Here is a 22,776-nt window from a genome sequence, read left to right as displayed (position 1 = left end):
TATCTCTGTTTTTCTATCTCTCTTTTTCTAACTCTTTCTCTAACGCTCTGTCGGTCTCTCTCTCCCTCTCTCTCTCTTTCTCTTTCACTCTCTCTCTCTTTCTTTCTCACTCTATGACAGCTAATGTTATCATCAGAATTGGATCAGGCTATGATATCTCGCAACAAATGTGTGTGTGTTTCTGTGTTTGTGTGTGTGTGTGTCTGTCAGTCTGGCGAGTGTCATGTGATTAATCATATGATTTAAACCTTCGTAAGTCCCTCATAATTTGCCCACCCGCGGCCCACCCCTAACGGGGGGCTCTGATAATGTCATCATGACAGCCAAGACTGATGGGGTCCTATCTCAACATATGACCTCACATGACCCCTGTTATTGGAGTTGGGTGGCAGAACATGTGCCAGATCAGAATGATCCTAATGTTTGACCAGGATGTCACTAAACACTACAGCATCTTTATTGTTATCAGTGATGTGTTTACATGTGTGTCTGCCTGGATATAATTCATATCGTTCCCTGTGGGTTATACACCTGTCATTTTATTAGTGAATGAGTAGCATGACTACATACCATTTGATCTGTTTAGTTTCTATATTTAGAACACAGTCAAAGTGTTTCACTGTTCTTATACCATCTCCAGCTGACAGATGTACTGTTGGCAGTGTAGTTGTAGGTTAGCCTTAGCTGTTACACTATGGTGTGTTGAATATCATATTATGTTTCTTTTAACATACAGTTTATCTGTCTGGGGCCTACCTCTCACCCCTCTTTCCCTCCTCTCTCCTGTCTTTGTCTCCATCTCTCTCCATTCTGTCACCCTCCGTCCTCCCTGTTCTCTCCATCCTCTCTTTCCATCTCTCCATCCCAGGGAGTTTCTGAGCTACGTCCAGCGCTACAAGTTGTTCTTCGCGGTGCTGCCGGAGATGCTGTGTGAAGGAGAGACGGTGGTGGAGGACTTCACCTGCTGGAGCGGAGACGACGTGGTGGAGAGGTAAGACTGGAGAAGAAGGAGAGAGGGATGGGGGGATGAGGTGAAACATAGAGGGAGGGTATGATGCTGTGTGAGGAAGAGATGGTGGTGGAGGACTCTCCGCACCTGCTGGAGTCAACGTGGTGGAGGGGTAAGACCAGGTTGAGGGAGGGGAAGCGTTGGGGAATGAAGGAGAGAAGGGATGGGTGGATGAGGGAGAGTAGGGAGTGGAAGGGATGGGGGGATGAGGGAGTGAAGGGAGTGGACGGGATGAGGGGAGAAGGGAGTGGAAGGGATGAGGGGATGAGGGAGAGAAGGGAGTGGAAGGGATGAGGGGATGAGGGAGAGAAGGGAGTGGAAGGGATGGGGGGATGAGGGAGTGAAGGGAGTGGAAGGGATGAGGGGATGAGGGAGAGAAGGGAGTGGAAGGGATGAGGGGATGAGGGAGAGTGGAAGGGGTGCGTAACTGGTGGCAGGGAAGTCAGACGCAGGAGAGCAGAACTAGGTAATAGCCGGAGCAGTTTAATTACAAATAACCAACACAGGTACAAAACCCAAAGCACACCAGTAAACATGTGCACAAGCACTTACAACAAACAATTCCACACAAAGACATGGGGGGGAACAGAGGGTTAAATACACAACAATTAATGAGGGAAATGAAAACCAGGTGTGTAGGAAAACAAGACAAAACAAATGGAAAATGAAAAATGTATTGACGATGGCTAGAAGACCGGTGACGCCGACTGCCGAACGCCGCCCGAACAAGGAGAGGAAGCGACTTCGGTGGAAGTCATGATATAGAGAAGGGAGTGGAAGGGATGAGGGGATGAGGTAGAGAGAGAGGAAGTGAAAAAGGGAAGACCACTTACAGTTTTGCTGGGTTTCTACTCCATGGCTTTAGAAGCTGATATTCTCTGTCCTACTTATCTACTAGGTCTACTAGAAGAGAGTGAGTATGTGTGTGTGTGTGTGTGTGTGTGTGTGTGTGTGTGTGTGTGTGTGTGTGTGTGTGTGTGTGTGTGTGTGAGAGAGAGTTTGTGTGTGTGAGTTTGTGTGTTTATGTGTGTGTGAGTTTGTGTGTGTGAGTGTGTGTGAGAGAGTGAGTGTGTGTGTGTGAGAGAGAGAGTGAGTGAGTGTGTGTGTGAGATCGTGTGAGTTTGTGTGTTTATGTGTGTGTGAGTGTGTGTGTGAGAGAGAGTGGGTGAGTGTGTGTGTGAGAGAGAGAGTGTGTGTGTTGGTGTAATAAGCCTGTGTGTGGTTTTATGAAGTTGTTGTTAATAAGCGAGGCAATGCGGAAGTCATAAGAACCTTCGTTCCCCGTTGGATGAAGGATAGCACTGGCTTGTTTTTTTATGGTGCTGATTTGGGGTGTGGCTCTGGATCCTCCTCTCTGTATGTGGCTGTGTGGGATCCACTCATCACCTAGTTATAATGTGTGTGTGTGTTTGTGTGCGTTTGTGTGTGTGTGCGCATGTGTGGGTCTGTGTGTGTGTTCAGGAAGCACAGAGTTTAGGCAGGTCACAGAGTAATTCTGATCTGTAACTTATTCCCTCTCTGGAAGGGCTTCATAAGCGCTTCTAGAATGCTCTCTTCTGGCTTGTAATATACTGTACATGTCAGACACATGACAAGACGCCTATGACCAGTGACCTCATTTCTTTCCGGTACTGAGCAAATTTCAGGTCTGCTGAACGCAAAGGTTAACATTGTGAAAATGATGTGCAACTTCAAGCGTGTGTTTACTGTGAACACTGAGGCTGTACCCACTTTAAGTTACAGTTTCAGACAGTGGTAAAGTAGGCTACCGTGGCTATTTGATCATAATGTATGGCTACCAGAGTGTCCTACCATCAAACACATTAGAGAAAATGTATCTCATAAAATGTTAACATGGAAATAGGTGTTCTATCATTCAGTCTACAGTAGCAGCCAATGTGTGGTGTTCAATGTAGGCCTACATTCCATGAGACTTTTGGAAAAAAACATGCAGGGCTTGACATTAGCCGCTTTATCCACTCCTTCAGACATGGAGGTGACTGAACATGTTGTTGTGTTGATTGATGCAAGAAACCACTTTACAAAATAAAATGCATTATTATTCCCATACCATTATTACAGAGAATGAGACTAATGATGCTACCCTCTGCCTATTGGTGATGTAGCTTCTTCAACCTGTTTTAAAATACAATACAAAAAAACTGTATAACCGACTCGCTTTTCAAAGATGTCTAGAAGTGTACATGTATTGTGCTCTTGTAAGAAGCAACCACTCCCCCACTGCTGACTACAAATTATCTATAACTGGGGTAATCACTCACCAACTAGTAAATAATATGAACAAATGTGCACAAGTGGCTACATGCAGCTCTCACTTTGATCTCAAAACAAGCTTATCTTATATAGGCCTACTACAGCACTGATTGGTTATGCCATACCAGTCTGTGTAGAGTATGGGCTGAATCGTGCGTCATTGCGTCAAAGCAATAGAATTGTACTCCAATGCGTTCTGCCTGTGTGTGTGTGTGTGTGTGTGTGTGTGTGTGTGTGTGTGTGTGTGTGTGTGTGTGTGTGTCTGTGTGTGTGTGTGAGAGAAAGAGAAACAGAAAGAGAGTCTTTGTGAGATTACAGACTTATCCGTTGGTTCAGTGAGCCACTATATATATTGTGAAATGAAGAGTGCACTGTTATCCAACCACTGCACAGTCAGGAACCTCTCATATTGTTACTTACGTGCGTGTGTGTGTTTGTGTGTGTGTGAGAGAGAGAGAGAGAGAGAGAGAGGGGGTTGCCCCAGGTGGCACTGTGCCCCCCTCTCGCTCCTGTGGTCCTGGTTGGGGTCGCTGTATGGAGGTAGGTGTGGGCAGGGGGGCCTTGGCAGGATAAAGGCCCATTGTGGGGAGAGAGGAGTGGGGCACAGCACAGCCGTGGGGACCCCCAAAGCCTGGAGGGTAGAAACAAAGACCCTCCTATGAGGTTGTATGGGAAAGACTGGAGCCCTGAGGCCCTGTAGTCACTGTAAACCTGTTAACCTGTTAACCTGCACCCACTCTGCCTGGGAATGAGGAGAGGAGAGGACAGGAGAGGAGGGAGGGAGGGAGGGAGGGGAGGAGAGGAGAGGAGAGGAGGGATGAGTAGAGGAGAAGATAGGATGAGAGACGATGGTAGAGGAGAGGAGAGAAATAGAGGAGGGGAGAAGAGTTGAGAAAAGAGAAGAGGGGGGGGGGGGGGGGGGGGGGGTGTTACATGTAGGAATGTTACGGTGTCCCATTAGTATAATTCTTGGTATGTGGTGTTACAGTGAAAAGGAGAGGAAAACAGACTCTGTGGGTATGCTGGACCGCGCTTCCCAGAAAGCAGCTGGATAATAACACACACTGTCTCATGTCACTCTAATTTCTCCATATGTTACGAAACAGCTGGACCACAGTATCTAAACACACCTGCACATACACACACACGCAGAAATACACAATACTACTTTAAACACACGTGTGTGTGCACACAAACACACACACACAGCACGAACACTTCAAAGCACATGAAAGGTATTGGCGATAGCCAAGCAGCCAAGAAGCCAAGTAGCCAAGAGGCCAAGTAGCCAAGAAGCCAAGTAGCCAAGAAGCCAAGTAGCCAAGCAGCCAAGTAGCCAAGTAGCCAAGAAGCCAAGTAGCCAAGCGGTCAAAGTGTTGATTGGATAGCTTGTTATGGGAAGATATTGGAGATTTGTACACCTACACTAAATTGTTTCTGCACTACATGCATGTCTGGCATGTGTGTGTGTGTGTGTGCATGTGTTTGTACCTGCATGGGTGGTGTGTGTTTGTGTATGTCGGAAACAGTATGGACAGCTCGAGGTGAGAGGTGTGATATCTCAGAGCTGATTCTTGAGCCATGCATTCCTCTATGGATGAGAACAATATAGGTCTGTAGTGCTCCTGAGTGCCTCATATGACAATCCGTTTGTTTATCGTTCTGACATCTGGAATCCATTGTGGGGAGAGGCAAGAAGGGGAGGGCTGCACTCTGTACTGGGCAAAGGCCTAACCCCTATTCGTCTAATTCACTCTATCACTCTCTTGCTCCCTCTTTCTCTCTCTCTCTTTCTCTCACTCTCTCTCTTTCTCTCTCTCCCTCTTTCTCTCTCACTCTCTTGCTCTCTCTCTCTCTCTCTCCCTCTTTCTCTCTCTCTCTTGCTCTCTCTTTCTCCCTCGCTCTCGATCTCCCTATCTCTCTCTCCCTCTTTCTCTCTCTCTCTCTCTCTCTCTCTCTTTCTCTCTCTCTCTCTCTCTCTCCCTCTTTCTCTCTCTCTCTCTCTCTCTCTCAATCTCTCTCTCTCTCCCCTCTCTCTCTCTCTCTTTCTCCCTCTTTCTCTCTCTCCCCCTCTCTCTCTCTCTCTTTCTCTGACACCAGCACTGCTTCGAAAGAAAGAGTTCCAATAAACAAAATCATGAACCAATCAAAGGACTTATTTACAACATTGGAAAAAACAAAAACAAAATCCCAAAGCCGACTAAATTGCTATCTGACCCTAAACAAAGAATATGAATTGGCTGGTTATCTCTACTCTGTCAGAGATACTAAGCAGAGACAGATCCTTACCAAGTACAGGCTGAGTGACCACCGATTGGCAATAGAAACCAGCAGACATAAAAAGACATGGGTACCCAAAGAGGAGCGTGTATGTGGTCACTGCATGACAGGGGAGGTAGAGACAGAGATGCACTTTCTCCTTTACTGTGAGAAATATTCCTCACCAAGAGATTCATTATTCACAGAAATGACTACATTTATTCCACATTTTAATGAATTAAACCCAGAGGAAAAACAAAAAATACTCATGGGCGAAGGAGCAATGGCTCCTCTTGCAGCCAAATATGTATTTGTATTGGGATAATAACATCTGCATAGTAAATAGTAACGAACTTATTTTAGTGTTATTGTTATTACCATTATTGTTATTATTATTGTTGTTTATCATTCCAAATAGTAGTGTTATGGGTAGTAGGGTGATGGTAATGAGAGCAGTGTAATGATGATGATGATGGTGGTGGTAGTAGTAGTAGCAATGATGATAGTAGTTGTAGTACTGATGTAATGGTGACAATGACAGTTATTCAGTTAGTTATAGTTTCATTCTCCATGTTTAGCTTTTTATATTTATTACATTTCTACTATATTTTTGTATTTAATTTTGTATTATTATTTACTACTATTTTATATTATTATTTTTTATTGTTTATAATTAGATTACAATGTATACTGTAGACTGGAGGTTGTTTTGACGACTCGGGATTGACAGTGAGATATATCAGGGGGGACCTCGCCAGAGTGTGAGTGGCTGATGCTTGCATCGTGGCAGTGGAGTTTTCTACATACCAGCACTCACCAGAAACCTGTTCTGAGACCAGCTGCCATGTCTGTCTATCCACACAGAGACACAGTCTGGCTGTCTGCAGTGTGTGATTTTTGGAGCTGCCTCATAGTGAAGTCTCTCCTCCCCCTTCATCCCTTTTTCCTCCACCTCTCACCTCCTTTCTCATCCCCCTGCTTTTACCACCCTCTCTCCCTCCCTCTCCCCATGTGTGGTTGTGTTACCTCACTACCTTAAGATGAATGCACTGTCAGTCACTCTGGATAAGAGAGTCTGCTAAATGATTCATGTGCATGTAAATGTTGTATCTTCTCCATAGCTGGATCAGGAGTAAGGAGTGTAATACTCATGGTAATCATTATGTTAGGACACCAGTCAGTCAGTAGAGAGCCCCACAAACATCACTGTCTCAGACAAAAGTCTAGGACATACACTCCCACCACACCCCTCCAACACTCCACACTTCCTAGTTCTCACCCTTGCTAACCTCGCCCCTACCCCTCACCTTTAACCCTTGTGCCACCCCTCGTCCCAACCTTATCAACCTTGCGCTAACCTAACAACACTTCCGCCTCTCCCCTCCCTCTCCTTCCATCCCTTTCTCCCACTGTGACCTACACTGCTCACTGACAGCACTCTCTCTTTGGGACCCCACTGTGGCCTACACTGCTCACTGACAACACTCTCTCTCTGGGACCCCACTCTGACCTACACTGCTCACTGACAACACTCTCTCTCTGGGACCCCATTGTGGCCTACACTGCTCACTGACAACACTCTCTCTCTGGGACCCCACTCTGACCTACACTACTCACTGACAACACTCTCTCTCTGGGACCCCACTGTGACCTACACTGCTCACTGACAACACTCTCTCTCTGGGACCCCACTGTGACCTACACTGCTCACTGACAACACTGTCGTGGCTGTGGGCGAAAGAGAGTGAATGTATGCACAGAGTGTGTGTGTGTGTGTGTGTTTATACACAGTACATGCACATGTGTGTATGGGGAGGTTTATGTGTTAATAATTGTGTGAGTGCATGTGTTATTTTGGTTTTGCGTGCAGTTTTGATGTTTTGTTTGTGGGTCTCCAGAGTGTTTATGTGGGTTTGTCTGTCTGCAAGTTTGACTAAGTTCAGTATGTGTGTATTGACTACATTCATCTTTTTAGTGTGCTTGTTCACTCTTGCAAATACATTTACAAACGTTATATTCAAATCCAAATGGTTCTCTAGCAAATTAACAAGAATGTCTCACCCCATGTTCAAGAAAGGCCCTTTTCCCTTTATTCAGATTACAACCTCTCACTTTTGGTTATTTGAAAATGAAATAATCTCCAAAACATCGCTATTTTTAAAACAAGCCATAGAAAGTTGGATGCAATTTCAGTTTAATCCACCAGAAAAAACAGAACAAATAATACAACAAATATTGTGTGTTACGCCTGCTCTCTCTCTTCCCCTCGGCTGCCCTGCATTACACACTCCTGCCACCATCATTACGCACACCTGCCACAATCATTACGCACACCTGCCATCCCCCGTCACGCGCATCAGCGAATATTGAACTCACCAGGACTCAATCACCTGTTTATACCTCCCCTGTATGTGTCAGTTCCCTGCTCTGTTCTCCGCTGCTGCAGTGACTGTCGTCTGTCTTTATATTTCCCAGTTCTGACGCTGTTCCTGTCCTGTTGCCTGTTCGTTCCATATTAAATGTCAACTCCCTGTACCTGCCTCTCTTCTGCAGCGTCGTTCCTTACAATTGTTGTTAAACTCAAATATACTAATTGATTAAAAAAAGGTATAATCTTTGTAAATTATATCATACATGACATCATACATATCATACATTATGTCACACATGAAGCTAACAAAATATATGGAAATGTCTACTCTACTCAAAATTACAACCAACTAATTGCAGCATTATTGCAAAAATGGAAGAGGCAAGTGGAACGGGGAGAAAGTAAGGAACTTGACTGTCGGCTCTGCATTAATGACCAAAATTTGCTAAAGAAAATTTTGAGAAATTAAAAATTATACCTGTTTCTTTTAAGGACCAAAACATTGACAGCTGTGCCATATAGATTGCAAAATAGTTGGGAAGAGATTTTCGGGACCTTTTCCATGGCACATGGTTTATGAACTGGGACGCAAAACAACGCTGGATTCAAACTTTGAATTTTCCAATTGAAATTCTAAAACAAAATGATTGCAACCAATAACATATTTATATATATGAGCTTGTTCATTCCTGGTAATAAATGTACAAAAGTTATATTTAAATCCGAACTGGTTCTCTACAACCTTCCCAGCTCTGCAGATTTTGCTGTGTCCATAAAATGTATATCGAATGTATAAGCTGGAAGTAGAAGCGGGAGGGGTGGTAGGGTTGGTGGAAAATAACAAAGGAAAATATATTTTAATAAGATATGGAGATTCACTGTCAGTTTGGATGGGGAGTGTCACTGCACAGCAATTTTCAGGTCTCTCCAGCGATGTTCGATCGTGTTCAAGTCCGGGCTCTGGCTGGACCACTCAAGGACATTCAGAGACTTGTCCCAAAGCCACTCCTGCATTGTCTTGGCTGTGTGCTTAGGGTCGTTGTCCTGTTGTAAGGTGAACCTTCACCACAGTCTGAGGTACTGAGCGCTCTGGAGCAGGTTTTCATCAAGGATCTCTCTGTACTTTGCTCCGTTCATCTTTGCCTCGATCCTGACTAGTCTCCCAGTCCCTGCCTCTAAAAAACATGCCAGGATTCCTCCAGTCGTGATTGCTTGGCATTCAGGCCAAAGATTTCAATCTTGGTTTCATCAGACCAGAGAATCTTGTTTTGAGAGTCTTTAGGTGCCTTTTGACAATCTGCAAGTGGGCTGTCATGTGGCTTTTACTGAGGAGTGGCTTTCGTCTGGTCACTCTACCATAAAGGTGGTAGAGATGCAGAGATGGTTGTCCTTCTGGATGGTCCTCCCATCTCCACAGAGGAAATCTATAGCTTTGTCAGAGTGACCATTGGGTCTTTGGTCACCTCCCTGATCAAGGCCCTTCTCCCCCGATTGCTCAGTTTGGCGGAGCGGCCAGCTCCAGGAAGAGTCTTGGTGGTTCCAAACTTCTTCCATTTAAGAATGATGGAGGCCACTGTGTTCTTGGGGACCGTCAATGCTGCAGACATTTTTTGGTACACTTTCCCACCAGATCGATGCCTCGACAGAATCCTGTCTCAGAGCTCCACGGACAATTCCTTCGACCCCATGGCTTGGTTTTTCCACTGACATGCACTGTCAACTGTGGGACCTTATACAGACAGGTGTGTGTGCCTTTCCAAATCATGTCCAATCAATTGAATTTACCACAGGTGGACTCTAATCAAGTTGTAGAAACATCAAGGATGATCAATGGAGACATGATGCACCTGAGCCAAAGGGTCAGAATAGTTATGTAAATAATGTATTTATGTTTTTTATTTTTAATACATTTGCCACAAAAATGTTTCGCTTTGTTATTATGGGGTGTTGTGTGTAGATTGATGAGATTTAAAAATCCATTTTAAAATAAGGCTGTAACTTAACCAACTGTAGAAACAGTCAAAAGTTTGGACACACTTACTCACTTACCACGGTTTTTCTTTATTTTGACTATTTTCTACATTGTAGAATAATAGTGAAGACACAAAAATTATGAAATGACACATGGAATCACATAGTAACCCCCCCCCAAAAATTGAGATTTGAGATTCTTCAAAGTAGACACCCTTTGCCTTGACAGCTTTGCACACTTTTGGCATTCTCTCAACCAGCTTCTTGAGGTAGTTACCTGGAATGCATTTCAATTAACAGGTGTGCCTTGTTGAAAGTTCATTTGTGGAATTTCTTTGCTTCTTAATTAATGCGTTTGAGCCAATCAATTGTGTTGTAACAAGGTAATGTCACAGTTTCTGTTTTATTTGATTGTTGTTTCCTTAGGTTACCGCTGGAGGGCACCCTTACCCTGTTTTCTAGTTTCCAGGTTACCCTGATTATTAATTATTGGATTCACCTGTGTTTAATTACTTTCTCTGTTCACCTGGTTGTCATTTAGGTTCCTCAGTTGGCCTGTGTCCTTGCTTCGTTGTCACGTTTTATTTAGTGTGGTTGCCTTGTTTCTGTTTAGACTCTAAGTAAAAGTTCTGGATTTACCCTTACATCTGCTTGCTGTGTTTCTCTGCACCTAGGTTCGAGTTCATACTAGAATTATTGTAACAGGTAGGGGTGGTATACAGAAGATTTCCCTATTTGGTAAAAGACCAAGTCCATATTATGGCAAGAACAGCTCAAATAAGCATAGAGAAACAACAGTCCATCATTACTTTAAGATATGAAGGTCAGTCAATAAGGAACATTTCAAGAACTTTGAAAGTTTCTTCAAGTGCAGTCGCAAAAACCATGAAGCGCTATGATGAAACTGGCTCTCATGAACGGAAGACCCAGAGTTTCCTCTGCTACAAAGGATACTTTCATTAGAGTTAACTGCACTTCAGATTGCAGCCAAAATAAATGCTTCACAGAGTTCAAGTAACAGACACATCTCAACATCAACTGTTCAGAGGAGACTGCGTGAGTCAGGCCTTCATGGTCGAATTGCTGCATAGAAACCACTACTAAATGACACCAATAAGAAGAAGAGACTTTCTTGGGCCAAGAAACATGAGCAATGGACATTAGAATGGTGGAAATCTGTCCTTTGGTCTGATGAGTCCAAGTTTGAGATTTTTGGTTACAAACACTGTGTCTTTGTGAAACGCAAAGTAGGTGAACGGATGATCTCCGCATGTGTGGTTACAACTGTGAAGCATGGAGGAGGAGGTGTGATGGTGTGGTGGTGCTTTGCTGGTGACACTATTGAGGGTTATATAGAGTTATTTAGAATTTAACGCACACTTAACCAGCATGGCTACCACAGAATTCTGCAGCAATACGCCATCCCATCTGGTTTGGGCTTAGTGGGACTATCATTTGTTTTTCAACAGGACAATGACTCAACACACTTCCAGGTTGTGCAAGGGCTATTTGACCAAGAAGGAAAGTGGAGTGCTGCATCAGATGACCTGGCCTCCACAATCACCTAACCTCAATCCATTATTCTCATTCACCCCTTTAGATTTGTGTGTATTAGGTAGTTGTTGGGGAATTGTTAGATTACTTGTTAGATATTACTGCACTGTCGGAACTAGAAGCACAAGTATTTTGCTACACTTGCAAAACTTCTTGCGTCGAGCAATCCCGTATCCGGGAGTGTAATCATAGCCTCAAGCTCATTACCATAACGCAACGTTAACTATTCATGAAAATCGCAAATGAAATGAAATAAATATATTCACTCACAAGCTTAGCCTTTTGTTAACAACACTGTCATCTCAGATTTTCAAAATATGCTTTTCAACCATAGCTACACAAGCATTTGTGTAAGAGTATTGATAGCTAGCATAGCATTAAGCCTAGCATTCAGCAGGCAACATTTTCACAAAAACAAGAAAAGCATTCAAATAAAATAATTTACCTTTGAAGAACTTCGGATGTTTTCAATGAGGAGACTCTCAGTTAGATAGCAAATGGTAATTTTTTTCCAAAAATATTATTTGTGTAGGAGAAATCGCTCCGTTTTGTTCATCACATTTGGCTAAGAAAAAACCCCAAAATTCAGTCATTACAACGCCAAACTTTTTTCCAAATTAACTCCATAATATCGACAGAAACATGGCAAACGTTGTTTAGAATCAATCCTCAAGGTGTTTTTCACATATCTATTCGATGATAAATCATTCGTGGCAGTTGGGTTTCTCCTCGGAAGCAAACAGAAAAATACACGCAGCTGGAGATTACGCAATAATTGCGACGGAGGACACCAAGCGAGCACCTGGTAGATGTAGTGTAAAATGGTCAATCTTCCAATGATATGCCTACAAATACGTCACAATGCTGCAGACACCTTGGGGAAACGACAGAAAGTGTAAGCTCATTCCTGGCCCATTCACAGCCATATAAGGAGACATTGGAACACAGCCCCTTCAAAATCTGGGGCACTTCCTGTTTGAAATGTCATCTTGGTTTCGCCTGTAGCATCAGTTCTGTGGCACTCACAGACAATATCTTTGCAGTTTTGGAAACGTCAGAGTGTTTTCTTTCCAAAGCTGTCAATTATATGCATAGTCAAGCATCTTTTCATGACAAAATATCTTGTTTAAAACGGGAACGTTTTTTTATCCAAAAATTAAAAGAGCGCCCCCTATATCCAAGAAGTTAACATCTGCTAACCATGTGTATGTGATCAATAAAATTGGATTTGAATTGAGATGTTTTGGGATATGTTGGACCACAGAGTGAAGGAAAAGCAGCCAACAAGTACTAAGCATATGTGGAAACTCCTTCAAGTCTGTCGGAAAATAATTCCAGGTGAAGCTGGTGAGAGAATGCCAGGAGTGTGCAAAGCTGTCATCAAGGCAAAGGATGGCTACTTTAAAGAATCTCAAATAAAAAATATAAATATACACTTTTTTGGTTACTACATGACTCCATATGTGTTATTTCATAGTTTAGATGTCTTCACTATTATTCTACAATGAAGAAAATAGTAAAAATAAAGAAAAACCCTTGAATGAGTAGGTGTGTCCAAACTATTGACTGGTACTGTATATATAGGGGCGGCAGGGTAGCCTAGTGGTTAGAGTGTTGGACTAGTAACCGGAAGGTTGCGAGTTCAAACCCCCGAGCTGACAAGGTACAAATCTGTCGTTCTGCCCCTGAACAGGCAGTTAACCCACTGTTCCCAGGCCGTCATTGAAAATAAGAATTTGTTCTTAACTGACTTGCCTGGTTAAATAAAGGTAAAATTAAAAAAAATTAAAAAAATACATTATTTACAAAAACATATATGGGGGATTGGAAATTATGTAGACAATTACATTAATGGAAGAAGATACAATCTACAGTATCTAAAATATTAAAGCTGATCAACCCCCCAAAAAATACAAAATAAAAAAATATAAATATTCAGCAAGCTTGTATAATGTCATGACTTGTAATCTCCCTATATATAACTTGTGTTTTTGCATTCATTTGAGCAGTATGCAAAGAAAGTTGGATGTGCTCAGGAAATGCAATAAACGGTATTTAATGGACCATCAATTATATATTACTAGAATGGGTTACATTGGACTGACATGCATTGACAATGTTTCACAATGTTCTCATTGACAAGGCGTAAAACTAGTGAGGAGTGGAGAGAGGGCGGGAGGGAATAACAGAGGGAGGGAGTGAGAGATGGATGGATGGAGGGGTAAAGAGAGGAAGAGAGAGTCAGGGAGGGAAGGATAGGGGGAGGGAGTGAGAGATGGATGGATGGAGGGGTAAAGAGAGGAAGAGGGAGAGTCAGGGAGGGAAGGATAGAGGGGGGGAGCTGTTGGGATGGGTTGAAAATAGATGAAGGGAGAGAGATGTAAGGAAGGAGAAGAAGGGAGGGAGGAATGAGAGAGATGTATGGATGGAGGGAGAACTAGAGGGGTGGACGGAGGGAGGGGGGAGTTTGTAACAGTAGCTATACTGGAGGGCTGGCTGTGTCTTTGTGTCTTTGTGGTTTAATTTCCTCTATGAAGTTGTTTGAAAAGCCTCTCTTTGAGACCGCCGACTCCAAGCTGCCAGCATGCCCGGGGTGCCAGCCAATGCCATTGTGTGTGAGTGTGTGTGTGTGTACATGCGTGTGCGAGTCTGTGTGTTTGACTGTGTTTGTGTGTGTGTGTGTGTCTGTGGATGTGTGTGGGTGTGTGTGTGTATATGTGTGTGTGTCTGTGTAATGTGTGTGTGTGTGTGTGTGTGTGTGTCTGTGTCTGTGTATATATGTGTGTGTGTGTGTGTGTGTCTGTGTATATATATGTGTGTGTGTGTGTGTGTGTGTGTGTGTGTGTGTGTGTGTGTGTGTGTGTGTGTGTGTGTGTGTTTCTGTGTATATGTATGTGTGCACGCATTTCACTCTTTGTGCTATCATCTTTGACTCCCGATACACATTTTGGCTACTGGAGACTGGAGTGGGGATAAACCCCCAAATATGGCCCTTTAATAATGCATCTGAATATGAATATGATGGGACACGAAAGGACAGAAGGAAACAAAAAAACGACATATGCTGTGTTAAAACAAAACACAAATTCGCACGCATGCAAATCAAATCAATTTATTGGTTGCGTACAAATATTTTGCAGATGTTATCTCAGGTGTAGGGAAATGCTGGTGTTTCTAGCTACAACAGTGCAGTAATACCTAACAATACAAACAATACACTCAAATCCCCAAAATGTAAAGAAATATTAGAATGAGCAATGTAAGAGTACCGGGTGGTAGTCGGCTAGTAACAGTGACTAAAGTTAAGGACCGGCTGGCTAGTGGGAACTATTTAACAGCCTGATGACCTGGAGATAGAAGCTGTTTTCAGTGTCGTGGTCCCATATTTGATGCACACCTACCGTCTCCGCCTTTTTATATGGTAGCTGGTGAACAGGCCGTAGCTCGGGTGGCTGTTCACTGTTTCTAGCTCCTAAACACACACACACACACACACACACACACACACACACACACACACATACACACACACACACACACACAAAGATGATAGTCTGCACAGCTGAAAGCCACTTAGCTTTGGATCAGTTTTTATCTTCTATCAAAACAATATATTGGAACTGAAGATGCTCCAGTGAAATGAAGCGCTGTTTGTTATACTTTACAGTCCGGAGTGTTTGATCTCAATCTAGTGTGTGTGTGTGTGTGTGTGTGTGTGTGTGTGTGTGTGTGTGTGGTTCACTAGCAAAGACAATGAAACAGGGATTGTAATGATTTACTGCTGAAGCCATAGGTGGTTTTGTGGGTGGGGGACAGACCTGGGTCAAATACATGTTAAATACTTTCAAATACTTGAGCTAATGCGCTTGATTTAGGTTGCCCGGTACAATGGAGCCACAGGAATGTCCCCAAAGTGCAAATTCCAAGCTAAATCAAGCGCATCTCAGAGACAAGTATTGTATTTATTACGTGGGTTATTTGACCAAGGTCTTGTGGGGTATATAATTCTTTGACATGACCCATTATACATTCACGATTACACATCATCGGGTTAGGGCCAGGAATGTTTCTGGATCAGAGCTCCCTATGTCTCATCACGATTTAGAAACCAATGATGAGACTCACTGGTCTAGTTCCAGGGTTAGGCAGACTGGTCTGTTCAAACAGGCCCAGTCAGGGCAGCCTAACCCTGCGGTGAGAGGGTTGGAACTGGGTCTAGAACTGGGCTTGAGCTCATCTTTAACATAGAACAAAATACATGACTCAAAATACATGATGATATCACTTTTTTTGACTATTTTATTTGGCTCTTTTCTTGATTGGTTAGACATTGGGGATTCTCTTCTATTCATTGGTTAGACATTGGGGCTTATCTTCTCTTCATTGGTTAGACATTGGGGATTCTCTTCTATTCATTGGTTAGACATTGGGGCTTCTCTTCTCTTCATCGGTTAGACACTGTGGCTTCTCCTCTCTTCATTGGTTAGACATTGGGACTTGTCTTTTCTTTATTGGTTAGACATGGGGGCTTCTCTTCTCTTCATTGGTTAGACACTGTGGCTTCTCCTCTCTTCATTGGTTAGACATTGGGGCTTCCATTCTCTTCATTGGTTAGACATTGGGGATTATCTTCTCTTCATTGGTTAGACATCGGGGTTTCCATTCTCTTCATTGGTTAGTCATTGGGGCTTCTCTTCTATTCATTGGTTAGACATTGGGGCTCCTCTTTTCTTCATTGGTTAGACATTGGGGCTTCTCTTTTCTTGATTGGTTAGACATTGGGGATTCTGTTTTCTTCATTGGTTAGACATTGGGGCTTCTCTTTTCTTCATTGGTTAGACATTGGGGCTTCTCTTTTCTTGATTGGTTAGACATTGGGGATTCTGTTTTCTTCATTGGTTAGACATTGGGGCTTCTCTTTTCTTCATTGGTTAGACATTGGGGCTTCTCTTTTCTTCATTGGTTAGACATTGGGGCTTCTCTTTTCTTCATTGGTTAGACATTGGGGCTTCTCTTTTCATCATTGGTTAGACATTGGGGCTTCTCTTCACTTCATTGGTTAGACACTGTGGCTTCTCCTCTCTTCATTGGTTAGACATTGGGGATTCCATTCTCTTCATTGGTTAGACACTGGGGCTTATCTTTTCTTCAGAGGTTCGACGTGTCTTCATTGGTTAGACACTGGGGCTTCTCTTTTCTTAATTGGTTAGACATTGGGGCTTCTCTTCTTTGTTTAGACATTGGGGCTTCTATTTTCTTCATTGGTTGGACGTTGGGGCTTATCTTCTCTTCATTGGTTAGACACTGGGGCTTCTCTTCTCTTCATTGGTTAGACATGAGGGCTTTTCTTTTCTTCATTGGTTAGACATTGGGGCTTCTTGTCTCTTCATTGGTTTGACATTGGGGCTTCTCTTCTCTTCATTGGTTAGACATTGTGGCTTCTTGTCTCTTCATTGGTTAGACATTTGGGCTTCTTGTCTGTTAATTGGTTAGACATTGGGGCTTCTCTTCTCTTCATTGGTTAGACATTGGGGCTTCTCTTCATTGGTTAGACACGGGGGCTTCTCTTCTCTTCATTGTTAAGACACTAGGGCTTATCTTCTCTTCATTGGTTAGACACTGGGGCTTCCATTCTCTTCATTGGTTTGACACTGGGGTTTCCCTTCTCTTCATTGGTTAGACATTGGGGCATCCATTCTCTTCATTGGTTAGACATTTGGGCTTCTTGTCTGTTAATTGGTTAGACATTGGGGCTTCTCTTCTCTTCATTGGTTAGACATTGGGGCTTCTCTTCATTGGTTAGACACGGGGGCTTCTCTTCTCTTCATTGTTAAGACACTAGGGCTTATCTTCTCTTCATTGGTTAGACACTGGGGCTTCCATTCTCTTCATTGGTTTGACACTGGGGTTTCCCTTCTCTTCATTGGTTAGACATTGGGGCATCCATTCTCTTCATTGGTTAGTCATTGGGGCTTCTCTTCTCTTCATTGGTTAGACATTGTGGCTTCTTGTCTCTTCATTGGTTAGACATTTGGGCTTCTTGTCTGTTAATTGGTTAGACATTGGGGCTTCTCTTCTCTTCATTGGTTAGACATTGGGGCTTCTCTTCATTGGTTAGACACGGGGGCTTCTCTTCTCTTCATTGTTAAGACACTAGGGCTTATCTTCTCTTCATTGGTTAGACACTGGGGCTTCCATTCTCTTCATTGGTTTGACACTGGGGCTTCTCTTCTCTTCATTGGTTAGACATTGTGGCTTCTTGTCTCTTCATTGGTTAGACATTTGGGCTTCTTGTCTGTTAATTGGTTAGACATTGGGGCTTCTCTTCTCTTCATTGGTTAGACATTGGGGCTTCTCTTCATTGGTTAGACACGGGGGCTTCTCTTCTCTTCATTGTTAAGACACTAGGGCTTATCTTCTCTTCATTGGTTAGACACTGGGGCTTCCATTCTCTTCATTGGTTTGACACTGGGGTTTCCCTTCTCTTCATTGGTTAGACATTGGGGCATCCATTCTCTTCATTGGTTAGTCATTGGGGCTTCTCTTCTCTTCATTGGTTAGACATTGGGGTTTCGCTTCATTGGTTAGACATTGGGGCTTCTCTTTTCTTCATTGGTTAGACATTGGGGCTTCTCTTTTCTTCATTGGTTAGACATTGGGGATTCTCTTTTCTTCATTGGTTAGACATTGGGGCTTCTTGTCTGTTAATTGGTTAGACATTTGGGCTTCTTGTCTGTTAATTGGTTAGACATTGGGGCTTCTCTTCTCTTCATTGTTAAGACACTGGGGCTTATCTTCTCTTCATTGGTTAGACACTGGGTCTTCCATTCTCTTCATTGGTTAGACATTGGGGCATCCATTCTCTTCATTGGTTAGTCATTGGGGCTTCTCTTCTCTTCATTGTTTAGACATTTGGGCTTCTCTTTTCTTCATTGTTTAGATATTGGGGCTTCTCTTTTCATCATTGGTTAGACGTTGGGGCTTATCTTCTCTTCATTGGTTAGACACTGGGTCTTCTCTTCTCTTCATTGGTCAGACATTGGGGCTTCTCTTTTCTTCATTGGTTAGACATTGGGGCTTCTCTTTTCATCATTGGTTAGACATTGGGGCTTCTCTTCTCTTCATTGGTTAGACACTGGGGCTTCTCTTCTCTTCATTGGTTAGACATTTGAGCTTCTCTTTTCTTCATTGGTTAGACACTGGGGCTTCTCTTTTCATCATTGGTTAGACATTGGGGCATCCATTCTCTTCATTGGTTAGTCATTGGGGCTTCTCTTCTCTTCATTGGTTAGACACTGGGGCTTCTCTTCTCTTCATTGGTTAGACATTTGAGCTTCTCTTTTCTTCATTGGTTAGACACTGGGGCTTCTCTTCTCTTCATTGGTTAGACATTTGAGCTTCTCTTTTCTTCATTGGTTAGACATTGGGGATTCTCTTTTCTTCATTGGTTAGACATTGGGGCTTCTTGTCTGTTAATTGGTTAGACATTTGGGCTTCTTGTCTGTTAATTGGTTAGACATTGGGGCTTCTCTTCTCTTCATTGTTAAGACACTGGGGCTTATCTTCTCTTCATTGGTTAGACACTGGGTCTTCCATTCTCTTCATTGGTTAGACATTGGGGCATCCATTCTCTTCATTGGTTAGTCATTGGGGCTTCTCTTCTCTTCATTGTTTAGACATTTGGGCTTCTCTTTTCTTCATTGTTTAGATATTGGGGCTTCTCTTTTCATCATTGGTTAGACGTTGGGGCTTATCTTCTCTTCATTGGTTAGACACTGGGTCTTCTCTTCTCTTCATTGGTCAGACATTGGGGCTTCTCTTTTCTTCATTGGTTAGACATTGGGGCTTCTCTTTTCATCATTGGTTAGACATTGGGGCTTCTCTTCTCTTCATTGGTTAGACACTGGGGCTTCTCTTCTCTTCATTGGTTAGACATTTGAGCTTCTCTTTTCTTCATTGGTTAGACACTGGGGCTTCTCTTTTCATCATTGGTTAGACATTGGGGCATCCATTCTCTTCATTGGTTAGTCATTGGGGCTTCTCTTCTCTTCATTGGTTAGACACTGGGGCTTCTCTTCTCTTCATTGGTTAGACATTTGAGCTTCTCTTTTCTTCATTGGTTAGACACTGGGGCTTCTCTTCTCTTCATTGGTTAGACATTTGAGCTTCTCTTTTCTTCATTGGTTAGACATTGGGGATTCTCTTTTCTTCATTGGTTAGACATTGGGGCTTCTCGTCTCCTCATTGGTTAGACATTGGGGCTTCTCTTTTCTTCATTGGTTAGACATTGGGGCTTCTCTTTTCTTCATTGGTTAGACATTGGGGCTTCTCTTTTCATCATTGGTTAGACATTGGGGCTTCTCTTCTCTTCATTGGTTAGACACTGGGGCTTCTCTTCTCTTCATTGGTTAGACACTGTGGTTTCTCCTCTCTTCATTGGTTAGACATTGGGGCTTCCATTCTCTTCATTGGTTAGACACTGGGGCTTCTCTTTTCTTCAGAGGTTAGACATTGGGGCTTCTCTTCTCTTCATTGGTTAGACACTGGGGCTTCTCTTCTCTTCATTGGTTAGACATTTGAGCTTCTCTTTTCTTCATTGGTTAGACACTGGGGCTTCTCTTTTCATCATTGGTTAGACATTGGGGCATCCATTCTCTTCATTGGTTAGTCATTGGGGCTTCTCTTCTCTTCATTGGTTAGACACTGGGGCTTCTCTTCTCTTCATTGGTTAGACATTTGAGCTTCTCTTTTCTTCATTGGTTAGACACTGGGGCTTCTCTTCTCTTCATTGGTTAGACATTTGAGCTTCTCTTTTCTTCATTGGTTAGACATTGGGGATTCTCTTTTCTTCATTGGTTAGACATTGGGGCTTCTCGTCTCCTCATTGGTTAGACATTGGGGCTTCTCTTTTCTTCATTGGTTAGACATTGGGGCTTCTCTTTTCTTCATTGGTTAGACATTGGGGCTTCTCTTTTCATCATTGGTTAGACATTGGGGCTTCTCTTCTCTTCATTGGTTAGACACTGGGGCTTCTCTTCTCTTCATTGGTTAGACACTGTGGTTTCTCCTCTCTTCATTGGTTAGACATTGGGGCTTCCATTCTCTTCATTGGTTAGACACTGGGGCTTCTCTTTTCTTCAGAGGTTAGATGTTGGGGCTTCTCGTGTCTTCATTGGTTAGACATTGGGGCTTCTCTTCTTTGTTTAGACATTGGGGCTTCTATTTTCTTCATTGGTTAGACGTTGGGGCTTATCTTCTCTTCATTGGTTAGACACTGGGGCTTCTCTTCTCTTCATTGGTTAGACATGAGGGCTTTTCTTCTCTTCATTGGTTAGACATTGGGGCTTCTTGTCTCTTCATTGATTTGACATTGGGGATTCTCTTCTCTTCATTGGTTAGACATTGGGGCTTCTTATCTCTTCATTGGTTAGACATTTGGGCTTCTTGTCTGTTAATTGGTTAGACATTGGGGCTTCTCTTCTCTTCATTGGTTAGACATTGGGGCTTCTCTTCATTGGTTAGACACGGGGGCTTCTCCTCTCTTCATTGTTAAGACACTGGGGCTTATCTTCTCTTCATTGGTTAGACACTGGGGCTTCCATTCTCTTCATTGGTTTGACACTGGGGTTTCCCTTCTCTTCATTGGTTAGACATTGGGGCATCCATTCTCTTCATTGGTTAGTCATTGGGGCTTCTCTTCTCTTCATTGGTTAGACACTGGGTCTTCTCTTTTCTTCCTTGGTTTGACATTGGGGCTTCTCATCTCTTCATTGGTTAGACATTGGGGTTTCGCTTCATTGGTTAGACATTGGGGCTTCTCTTTTCTTCATTGGTTAGACATTGGGGCTTCTCTTTTCTTGATTGGTTAGACATTGGGGATTCTGTTTTCTTCATTGGTTAGACATTGGGGCTTCTCTTTTCTTCATTGGTTAGACATTGGGGCTTCTCTTTTCTTCATTGGTCAGACATTGGGGCTTCTCTTTTCTTCATTGGTTAGACATTGGGGCTTCTCTTTTCATCATTGGTTAGACATTGGGGCTTCTCTTCTCTTCATTGGTTAGACACTGGGGCTTCTCTTCTCTTCATTGGTTAGACATTTGAGCTTCTCTTTTCTTCATTGGTTAGACACTGGGGCTTCTCTTTTCATCATTGGTTAGACATTGGGGCATCCATTCTCTTCATTGGTTAGTCATTGGGGCTTCTCTTCTCTTCATTGGTTAGACACTGGGGCTTCTCTTCTCTTCATTGGTTAGACATTTGAGCTTCTCTTTTCTTCATTGGTTAGACACTGGGGCTTCTCTTCTCTTCATTGGTTAGACATTTGAGCTTCTCTTTTCTTCATTGGTTAGACATTGGGGATTCTCTTTTCTTCATTGGTTAGACATTGGGGCTTCTCGTCTCCTCATTGGTTAGACATTGGGGCTTCTCTTTTCTTCATTGGTTAGACATTGGGGCTTCTCTTTTCATCATTGGTTAGACATTGGGGCTTCTCTTCTCTTCATTGGTTAGACACTGGGGCTTCTCTTCTCTTCATTGGTTAGACACTGTGGTTTCTCCTCTCTTCATTGGTTAGACATTGGGGCTTCCATTCTCTTCATTGGTTAGACACTGGGGCTTCTCTTTTCTTCAGAGGTTAGACGTTGGGGCTTCTCATGTCTTCATTGGTTAGACACTGGGGCTTCTCTTTTCTTAATTGGTTAGACATTGGGGCTTCTCTTCTTTGTTTAGACATTGGGGCTTCTATTTTCTTCATTGGTTAGACGTTGGGGCTTATCTTCTCTTCATTGGTTAGACACTGGGGCTTCTCTTCTCTTCATTGGTTAGACATGAGGGCTTTTCTTCTCTTCATTGGTTAGACATTGGGGCTTCTTGTCTCTTCATTGATTTGACATTGGGGATTCTCTTCTCTTCATTGGTTAGACATTGGGGCTTCTTATCTCTTCATTGGTTAGACATTTGGGCTTCTTGTCTGTTAATTGGTTAGACATTGGGGCTTCTCTTCTCTTCATTGGTTAGACATTGGGGCATCCATTCTCTTCATTGGTTAGTCATTGGGGCTTCTCTTCTCTTCATTGGTTAGACACTGGGTCTTCTCTTTTCTTCCTTGGTTTGACATTGGGGCTTCTCTTCTCTTCATTGGTTAGACATTTGAGCTTCTCATCTCTTCATTGGTTAGACATTGGGGTTTCGCTTCATTGGTTAGACATTGGGGCTTCTCTTTTCTTCATTGGTTAGACATTGGGGCTTCTCTTTTCTTGATTGGTTAGACATTGGGGATTCTGTTTTCTTCATTAGTTAGACATTGGGGCTTCTCTTTTCTTCATTGGTTAGACATTGG

General features: G+C 43.0%; 1 protein-coding gene across 2 annotated transcripts in view; it reads left to right on the top strand.

The window, feature by feature from the left end:
* LOC110508194 (glypican-5) overlaps positions 1-22,776 on the top strand; it is a 246,172-nt gene that overhangs the window by 99,331 nt on the left and 124,065 nt on the right. For both annotated transcript variants that reach the window (XM_036966675.2, XM_036966674.2), the window contains one exon: positions 869-991. In XM_036966675.2, coding sequence (XP_036822570.1) covers positions 869-991 — 123 coding nt within the window. The remainder of the gene's footprint in view (positions 1-868; positions 992-22,776) is intronic.

Source organism: Oncorhynchus mykiss, chromosome 28 (assembly GCF_057628025.1).
Source record: "Oncorhynchus mykiss isolate SJ-2025 chromosome 28, ASM5762802v1, whole genome shotgun sequence".
NCBI lineage: Eukaryota > Metazoa > Chordata > Actinopteri > Salmoniformes > Salmonidae > Oncorhynchus > Oncorhynchus mykiss.
This window is presented reverse-complemented; position numbering and strand designations above follow the sequence as displayed.